Below are 9,990 nucleotides of genomic sequence, written 5' to 3' on the forward strand. Positions count from 1 at the left end.
CTTTGCTGCATGAGGGTATCCCAGATGTTCTGTGCAGCAAAGAGCAGCTGCTATTGCTGGTTTACATCATGTTATATAAATGTAATTAATATCTAACAAGTCAATGTATAACTTCAGAATTTAGAAGTTGTGTTATGAGAATGAAATATTAACTCGTTGTTTTGATGTCTAGAATCATGTACAGAGAAATGAAGGATTCTGATAAAGAGAAAGAAAGTGGAAAAATGGTAAGACTTAGTTCTTTGCCTTTGTATATGTTTTCATGGATGTTTGAACAAAAGCAAACCAAATCTAATTGCAGTTTTTGAAATGCTACATTAAAAAAACTAACAGTTTTCAATTACTTAAAGGATATGAGTGAGTACATCTGTAAATGCATGCTCCTTTAAAAAAGACAATATGTAATGCATGTGAAATCTTGAAGACTTTACAACCAGGAAAAACCAACATTTGGTGGTTCCTGTTGTAGGGTTGCTGGTCAGTAGAGCATGTGGAGCAGTACCTTGGCACTGACGAATTACCAAAGAATGACTTGATAACCTACCTGCAGAAGAATGCAGACTCAGCTTTCCTGCGCCACTGGAAATTAACCGGCACTAATAAAAGTATTAGGAAAAACAGAAATTGTTCCCAGCTCATAGCTGCATACAAGGTATATGTCTGCATCCAACCTTTTTTTATTATGAATGGCTGTGTGCTTTGTTTTGCAGCTTTAAAGATCTTGTAAAGGAGCAATATGACATGGATAGGAAAGTTGAATGTTCACATGCCAATATCAAGTTTAGTTTTTGCTGCTCTGTATGTCTTTTGTTAAATACAGTCATGTTAAAATGCATTTGAACTATCCACAATTCGAACCATCCACAATTCATCTAAGCGTTGAGGTTAAACACAGCAACCATTCTGATTTTTCAAATCACTAATTTGGCGTGTACAGTCGTAAAGATAGTAACACACAGAGTTTTCATTCTTAACAATTCTTGTTTTACAGGATTTTTGTGAACATGGATCAAAATCTGGATTAAATCAAGGGGCCATTTCTACTCTTCAAAATTCTGATATCCTTAGTTTGGCAAAGGAACAACCTCAGGCCAAAGCTGGCAGTGGGCAGAACTCCTGTGGAGTAGAAGATGTTCTGCAGTTACTTCGCATTTTGTATATAGTTGCCAGTGACCCTTACACAGCACGAACTTCTCAAGAAGGTAATTTAGTTACCTATCAGAGCTTCTGAAATGTTTTAATGAAAACAAAATAAAGGCCAAATTTTCCTCTTGATCTTTTCAGAAGGCGATGAACATCCGCAGTTTAACTTTCCACCAGATGAATTCACAAGCAAAAAAATTACTACAAAGATTCTGCAACAGATTGAGGTATTGCATTAATGTATTATTCACAATGTATCTATGTAGTATTGTTTTTGAGACTCTAGTGTACTTTCCCTTACTTTAACTTTTTGAAATTATTAGCTTTTTTGCTACTTTGACTTTCAAATTGTTTCATATGTTACTTCCTTATATTTTGGATGAGTAAATTCTGTAAGAACAGGCTAGTCTAAATAAAAGCATTCTAAGAATAAAAGTTGCAATACAATCGTATCGTTTGCTTATGAAAAAGAACATCCATGTTACCATGTAGTGTATGTATGTCTGCCTGCTGACATTTTAACAGAGGTAATTAATTGTGTTAAGGTTCAGAAACATTTTATTGTTTATACGTTCTACATAAAACTTTCAAAAATAGCATTTAGAAGACATCCTTGGTATTATACTATGTCAGTTAGATGCTTTAAAAGAAAAACTTTAAGATGTAGTTCTTCGGTAGATTCTTGACTTGCTCCGTTCTTGTGTGCTGTTTGAGTGTTGGGTTTTTACGTTTGTTTGTTTTTTAAATTACAGTTCAGTTGCCCTGATTATTCCTTAAAGAAAGTTTTGTTTTTTCATATTCTTTTAAGGAGGTTCAGGCACCCCGAATATCTTTTTAGTAATAATTTCTACAGTCTTTTTTTTTAGTATAATTGTATTTCAGGAGCGACTATAGTAATATTGTATTGGGGATCATCTTTACTACCACCAGGTTTCTTTTGTGTCTTCTGGCATTGAGGAGGTAATATCTAATCACTTTTGGGCAAAAGTAATTCTCTCCAGGTAATTGTATACGGAGATCTCCCCGCAGTGCTTTGAGTAGCACAATATCCCAGAGATTTACTACAGCTTCTAGTGTGTTTGTGCCAAAGCACCTTGTGTCCACTCTTGAGCCCTAGAAACTCTGTGAACTTCTCATTCATAGAATTGAAAAGAAAAAAAAAAAAAGTAGCAGTTGCTGAGAAGGAAGAAACTTGCTCAAGGACAGGTGAAAACTCCATGCTTGAGTGTGGTGGGTCTCTGTGTACTTGGTTACAAACTTGTTGGGACAACCTGAGTCTAATATTAGAAACACTTTTTTCTTTTTTTTTCTTTTCTTTCTTTTTCTTGCATTAAACTACAGGAGCCCTTGGCACTAGCTAGTGGAGCTTTGCCAGACTGGTGTGAGCAGCTAACAAGCAAGTGTCCTTTCTTAATTCCATTTGAAACAAGACAGTTGTACTTCACGTGTACAGCATTTGGAGCATCAAGGTAAAAAAAAAATAGACTGCTTCCTTTTTTCTTTAACAAAAATAATAGTTTTTTTAATTGCTAATTTACAGAAGGAATTCCACAAAAGAGAGATTTTACTTGCCAAATGTACAGCATTTTAGATAGTAGAAACAAGGGGAAGAAGATGGAAAACTTCAGGAAGTCTTTTGGACAATTGAAACATTTCTTGTTCATTGTTGTAGAGGTTTATGATCAGTAGCCTACCTTCTGTTTGATATTATTCAGGAAATTCTTTTGAAGAAATTTCATTTCTCAACTTTAGCTGAAGACTTGCTTGTGTATCTCTAGGTAGGTTATCATATCAGGCAGTAATTTGACTGGGTTGCAGTTCACTGCATAAAGGAGTAAGAAAACAAAGTTGAAAAATTCTGCAAATAAATGTGAATTAAATGTTTTTTGAAAACCTACACCAAAGCACATATCTTTTATTTTTATAGTTCCAACATTTGTTTGGTGATTGTGGTTTATTTTTTTTAATTCACTAAACTCTTAATAAAACAGACAAAATCTAACAAATAGATGCTATTTGAAAAGTTAGTATTAGCTGCATAATGAAACTGTAACAAAACCAGATATTAAAACATTTAAGGGTACCATCTGAAGTGTTTTGTTACCTGTGACTCCTTAATATTTTGATTGCAGCAGTGATTCCCTTGAGAGTATGTAGACAGCGTAAACCTTTTTGCAGCTTACTTTTATGTAATGAGAATAAAGAATTGTTTTTTGTAATCCTTGGCTGGTTTTTTTGGTTGTTTTTCCAAAGAGGAAGAAAAGTGTAGACAGTGAGTTGCAGAAATTACTGTTGTGTTAAATACACAGTAGAAATGCCTCATGAAAAGTGTAAAATGAGGCATTTAAAAAGAAAGAAAAGGGAAGAGAAGAAAAGGTATTGTCTTGCAAGACATCAATTTAAATCTTCTTAATATGGAAGAATTAAACTGCTACAGAAAAATGGTCCAGAAAGCCGGACCATGTGTATTTGTGGTTTTGTTTTGAAAAAAGGTAATGTTTTAGAAAACGTGTTTTAAAGATATCCTTCGGGAAACCTTGCATGTATTCACTTGGTAAGTAAAGAGCTTTCTTAAGCTCTTAAAATATTGGAAATAGTTCTTGCAACTTGTATATGACCTCTGTGTGTACATGCACGCGGGCAAGCGCATGCTGTGTCTGTCGTGACACTTGACCATGCTTGCAAAACTGCCCCCAGATGGTAGCTCTGTGGGTCGCACAGGAATTCCAAACTTTGACTTCGTGTAAGTATTACTGGGAGAGGTGGCTGCTCTTCCTTCACTGGTATGCACCTGTATGTGTGTGATTGTATTTCAGCTTTGGTTCCATGTTTCTCTAATAAGTAAATCTTGCTGTAAACTTGGCCAGTATCAGTGGGGTGATGTACAACTGCCTTGCGTTATCTAGTGGAAGTCTTAGTAAGTGTCTATAAATGGCTTTGAGCAGCTGCAATTAAAAAGTACTACAGTAAATGCTTTGCTCTGTTCATTCCAATGTAATATGAAAACTGTAGTAATTCAGATCAAGAATTGTATGTTTTTATTTGGGCTATTTGTTACATCAGAAGTTATGGCTGGCCCTTCACAGTAATTATGAGGTTAGCAAACTAAATAATTTTTAAAATACAAAGCAGACCATATTTGGGCATTTTGAGTGTTTCTGATAAATACTTTGGTATACAAGTTTAAAAACAAAACCAACCAAACAAACAAAACAAACAGGAGGAGGCAATTAGTACTTAACAAGGTAACTTTTTCATAGTGGCTACATTCAAGTTTCCATTCTGGTAGACACCAAAGTTTTAAACAAATGGTTTTTGCCTTTTTTTTCCAGAGCAATTGTCTGGCTACAGAACAGACGGGAAGCCACTGTTGAACGGACAAGGACCACAAGCACAGTGCGACGTGATGATCCAGGAGAATTCAGAGTTGGACGCCTCAAACATGAAAGAGTGAAAGTTCCGCGAGGTGAATCCTTGATGGAATGGGCAGAAAATGTCATGCAGATTCATGCAGACAGAAAATCTGTTCTAGAGGTAAAGCATATCTGCCTAGCAGAGTGAGGTTAGATAGCTATTTCTAATGTACAGGATATTTAATATCCTGTTCCATAACCAGCACTGAACGTTTCACTAGGATTTTATTTTATTATTAACATTCCTTATGTTCTTCTAGGTTGAGTTTTTAGGGGAGGAAGGAACAGGCCTGGGTCCCACCTTGGAATTTTATGCATTGGTGGCAGCAGAATTTCAGAGGACAGATCTGGGAGCTTGGCTTTGTGATGACGACTTTCCAGATGATGAGTCTCGTCAGGTAGATTTCAATTTTAAAGCATTTTAAAGCGAGTACTTGTATAAAAGAAAAATGAGCTGGGTATCCAGGAGGGGTTTAACAGAGAAGTATAATAAGTAAAACAGCACAGATACAGAATTAAATTCGCCTTTAACGGTATCAACTTTTGTGTGTGTGTCTCTTAAATCAGGTTGATATTGGTGGTGGATTGAAACCCCCTGGCTACTATGTACAGAGATCATGTGGACTCTTCACAGCACCATTCCCTCAAGACAGTGATGAGCTTGAAAGAATAACCAAACTTTTCCACTTCCTTGGAATTTTCTTAGCTAAATGCATTCAGGACAATAGACTTGTGGATTTACCCATTTCTAAGCCTTTTTTTAAACTCATGTGTATGGGGGACATTAAAAGTAACATGAGTAAGTTGATATATGAATCACGGGGTGACAGAGACTTGCACTGTACTGAAAGTCAGTCGGAGGCTTCTACAGAAGAAGGGCATGATTCCTTGTCAGTAGGAAGTCTGGAAGAGGACTCCAAATCAGAATTTATTCTTGATCCACCAAAACCTAAACCTCCTGCCTGGTTTAATGGAATTTTAACATGGGAAGACTTTGAATTAGTAAATCCACATAGAGCTAGGTTTCTAAAAGAAATTAAGGACCTTGCAATTAAAAGGCGTCAAATTTTAAGCAACAGAAGTCTGTCAGAAGATGAAAAGAACACAAAACTACAGGAATTAATGCTGAAGAATCCATCAGGCTCAGGGCCTCCACTTAGCATAGAGGATTTAGGGTAAGAGTTTTCATATTTATTTATAAATATGCAAACGGTCTTATGTTAGAGACAAATGTCAAAGCATATAATTAAAAATGAAGGTTCTTCGTTTTAAATGGTATCATTGCAAGTGGGAATCATGAGAGATGCGAAAACATCCAGTTTGCCATATGTAGCTGTATTCTTGTTCCTTAGTATGGGGATTTTCTCTTTGCACTTGCTCAGTTTCCTAATGTTTAAACTTAAATGTGGCTGCACAGCAATGCCATATGACTCTCTAGAATATGTGTAAAGACCTTTAGAAAAGTGTGAATCAGTAATTTCTTTGCTGCAGCAACTATTGAAATTTATCAAGTTTTTTGGAGAGTTTTAAAGCGGACAGAGTGAAATTTCAGATTGTCTTAATAGACATGCAGTGCAGTGTTTGAATCCATGTTAAACAGAATATTTGCTAAAAGCTAGTAAATAAATGTTAAAGACATAAAAGTGCTCATACCTGTGTAAACTTCCATCAGGACGTCACCTTTTGTAGTTTTGAATAATTTCTTTTGAAACAACAGTTGTTTTTCTACCATTAGTATTATGGGTTATTTGTTAAAATTGTGTAGGGCTACAAGGACTGCGTAGTCAGGCTTCCGTAATTGCTTCTGGCCTTGCGGGTTGAGCATGCCTTGTTAGAGAGAGAAAGCAAGTAGCACCACTGATGGCCTAAATGGCTGATATGTTACGTGGCTCTATAACTGTTAGTGCTGGAAATTAATGTAAAGGGTTATTTGAGTTTGAACTAAATTTTAAAATTTGAGTAGTTTTGAAGCTGATAACTTAAAGATATCAAACTCCATGAAATTTTCAAGAGTCATCAAATCCAAAAAAATAGGGAGTGCATGCATGTGCATACCATAGATCTGAAACATGTTACCTGTGTAGTCCATTATTAGTCATAGTTCTGTACTGTGGTACCACTGCTCATGTATATACACAATGATCCACAAACAGTGGTTTGAAATGTAGTGAGATGCTTTTGGGCGTGGGGGGTGCGTTTTATAAATCTGGCATATTTGCAAGAGGAGTAGCAGGCTTGTTTCCAATTAATAACTATCTTTGTATTTTGAAGTCTAAATTTTCAGTTTTGCCCTTCGTCCAAAGTCTATGGGTTTACAGCTGTGGATCTCAAGCCAGGTGGTGAGGATGAGGTAAGGAAGCACAACCTACCTTTACAATTTAAACAGCAGCTGGATTTTTAGTGTCTCAGCAGTAACTAATGCAAAGTGTTTATCTATTGTCTTGCAGACTGTAACAATGGATAATGCAGAGGAATATGTAGATCTCATGTTTGACTTCTGCATGCATACTGGTATACAGAAACAGATGGAGGCGTTCAGAGGTAACTTTAAATATGGCAGAATATATGTACAGTTAGGTGGACTAATTGGTGCTCAGGGTGTGCTGGTTTCAAGTGGTGGCACAGAATGGCTTTCAAAAACTTTTAAATTAAGATTGCAGTAGGTAAAATTAATTTAATCCCGCTTTTGCATTAGTTATGCTATTTTTAATCTTGAAGAGGTTCTGTTTACCTTAATTAAGAAACTGTTGATTGATTCTGATTTGATTAAAATGTAATTGAAATGCTGATGTTATTTTATAAATATTCTTTTGACTTATGTTAACTGTATCTTGTGTAAATTAAAGATGGCTTCAATAGAGTCTTCCCAATGGAGAAGCTGAGTTCCTTCAGCCATGAAGAAGTTCAGATGATTCTTTGTGGAAACCAATCGCCTTCTTGGGCAGCTGAGGATATCATCAATTATACTGAACCTAAACTGGGATATACACGAGACAGGTACATATATTCGGAATGATTTTAAAATAGTAGCTGAAAGATACGTTAGGTGATAAAATGTCCAGAACGCTCATTAGACAAAGATGCCAAGTTGGATGGGATTGGTGGTCACTGAAGAATAAGTGGTTGCCTAAAACTATATGAAATAACAGATAGGTTTCTGTTCAGCTGGGTATAGTTGTTCAATGGTTTGGAGTTTGGGTTTGGCATTTTTGTCATGTTTGGTAGCAATAACATACAAATTAATTCTGGAACTGTGTTACTATAAGCATGCTGAAGGATCCCGATCAGTCTAAAATGCTGTGTGGAGTGATTCTTCTATCGCCCCTGCCCTGCGTGCAGAGATGCAGCTGAGGTGACAGTGCCCGATAGCTGAGGGCGTGATCCAGAGGCCGAACTTTCTTCAGGCGCTCTCCTCCCCCTGGGCTGCTGGGGTGAAAGCAGCTGTCTCTGCTTTGGGGGACTCCTGGAAGAGCCACTGTGGTCTGCTACGTTTTTCCTACTTTTTTTACACGAGGGTCTTTAACAGGATGGAAATTAAATCATATACAAGTTGAAGTGATTTTTATACTGCAGAAGTGGTGTGGAAAAATTTTAAGGTTGTAGCCAGTTGGTTTCTTCTCACGGAATAGGATTCAGCTTTATCTACTTCTCTACCCATTCCTATGCAGAATACCCAAATAATGCTCCAAGATAAGTATGCAGAAAAGTTCTTATTTACCTACATTTTTCTGTGTAATACTCACCAATCAGGTTAAGGCAGTATTTCTAAGGGTTTTATGATGTTTTATTCTTAATTCAATACTGAACAGGCATTAGAATCTTACAGTGGCTGCTTAGATGTGACTCAAGATTGCAATTGTACTGTCTCCAGAGAAATAAAAAAAACCCCACTCTCTTTTAATGTTATCATAAGTAATTACTTTACTTTATCTTAAGCCCTGGATTCCTTCGATTTGTGAGAGTCTTGTGTGGTATGTCTTCGGATGAAAGGAAGGCTTTTCTCCAGTTCACCACTGGTTGTTCAACACTCCCACCAGGAGGACTGGCAAACCTACATCCCCGCCTCACTGTTGTACGCAAGGTATGGCTGTTTTAGGTTGCCCTTCAAACCAGCTAAATCCCAGTTTGAGGGATTTGTTTTTGTTTTGTGGGTTTGGTTTTTGGGGGGGGGGAGGGGTGTTTGGGTTTTTTGGTTTTTACTTTTATTTTTGATTTATGACACTATGCTAAACGTTCAGTACTAACCTGTTCCAGGTCTGTTCTCCGACTTCATATTTGAATACAAAAGAATTAATATACATACAAAGCAAATGTATTTCTAAGTTGGTCTGTAGCTTTCCTGGTGCTACTATTTCTTGACAGCTGATGTTAGGTATGCAGTAAATGCCCTGAATTAGAGGACCTTACAACTTTTAACTTCCCTATTGAGTGCTGTGAACCACTCCAGTAAAAAATGCTCTTTTCCTCAGGTTGATGCTACAGACGCCAGTTACCCATCTGTGAATACTTGTGTGCATTACCTGAAGCTGCCCGAGTATTCTTCTGAGGAGATAATGAGAGAGCGTCTGCTGGCTGCTACAATGGAGAAAGGCTTCCATCTCAACTGAGGCGCCGACTGCAGTCTGGGGCAGGAGAAAGTGTTTTTTTGATACTAGCGAAGCCTCTTGTGTTTGTGTGCAAAAAATATGATCTCCACGCTGTGCTCTGATGAGACTTGCCTTTTTTTTCACCTGTGAGGCTTTAGGAACATGTGGAATAAGTTTGTTAGCTGCTAATGACAAAATAAATCCTTGTAACTACACAGCCAGCAAGAAATTGGCACAGAACACTGTGTGACGCTTCAAGGGCTTGCACAACTGGAAATTAAGGTGGTTCTGTTTGACTGTTCCAAAGAACAGATCATCAGATTTTCAGTGTTCACTGATACAGATTTCTAACAGTGTATTTGTGTAAAGTTGGTCATTTAATACCTTGTACACTACAGTTGCCATCACTGATCCCTGTTTTGCTGGCTTTAAGCTAACTGGTCAGAAACTTGCTTCCTTAAAACTTAGCGTTAATGGGCATCTCCAGCTTTTTCTTTTTTAATGGTGCCTGCACTATTGGAGTATTTTAGTGGGTTTTTGCATATAATCATGCACAACCTTTTTTTTTCTTTCAAGTGGGAATATATTTTGATTTCTCAAATGCCCTGCTATAAAGATCAAACCCTTAAGTGTGTGTGTGCAGCTCAACAATAAAACTATTAAAAAACACTGGTTCCTAGTGCAAGGCACACTTAAAGCAAGTTTTACTTTCGGTTGTATTTTCTTTGTATATTATAAACATTTATTTAACTTGTTGCAGTTTGAAGTTTAAAAAACACCCAATGTGTAAGCTCAAAAGTAATCATTAAAATGTTTGCAACATATAGAACTGTCTCCTCTGAATATTT

At 36.8% G+C, this 9,990-nt stretch overlaps 1 protein-coding gene across 13 annotated transcripts in view; it reads left to right on the forward strand.

Annotated features, from left to right (window-relative positions):
- Nucleotides 1-9,971, forward strand: part of HECTD1 (HECT domain E3 ubiquitin protein ligase 1) — a 64,850-nt gene extending 54,879 nt beyond the window's left edge. For 12 of the 13 annotated variants that reach the window (XM_065635142.1, XM_065635139.1, XM_065635132.1 and 9 more), the window contains 13 exons: nt 173-227; nt 470-652; nt 992-1,202; nt 1,285-1,370; nt 2,485-2,612; nt 4,476-4,677; nt 4,817-4,954; nt 5,124-5,731; nt 6,828-6,906; nt 7,004-7,097; nt 7,403-7,553; nt 8,493-8,637; nt 9,026-9,971. In XM_065635142.1, coding sequence (XP_065491214.1) covers nt 173-227; nt 470-652; nt 992-1,202; nt 1,285-1,370; nt 2,485-2,612; nt 4,476-4,677; nt 4,817-4,954; nt 5,124-5,731; nt 6,828-6,906; nt 7,004-7,097; nt 7,403-7,553; nt 8,493-8,637; nt 9,026-9,163 — 2,218 coding nt within the window. In that variant the 3' untranslated portion in view covers nt 9,164-9,971. The remainder of the gene's footprint in view (nt 1-172; nt 228-469; nt 653-991; nt 1,203-1,284; nt 1,371-2,484; nt 2,613-4,475; nt 4,678-4,816; nt 4,955-5,123; nt 5,732-6,827; nt 6,907-7,003; nt 7,098-7,402; nt 7,554-8,492; nt 8,638-9,025) is intronic. The other variant, XM_065635140.1, reaches the window with a different exon arrangement.
- Nucleotides 9,972-9,990: the final 19 nt, after the last annotated feature.

Source organism: Caloenas nicobarica, chromosome 5 (assembly GCF_036013445.1).
Source record: "Caloenas nicobarica isolate bCalNic1 chromosome 5, bCalNic1.hap1, whole genome shotgun sequence".
NCBI classification, from domain to species: Eukaryota; Metazoa; Chordata; class Aves; order Columbiformes; family Columbidae; genus Caloenas; species Caloenas nicobarica.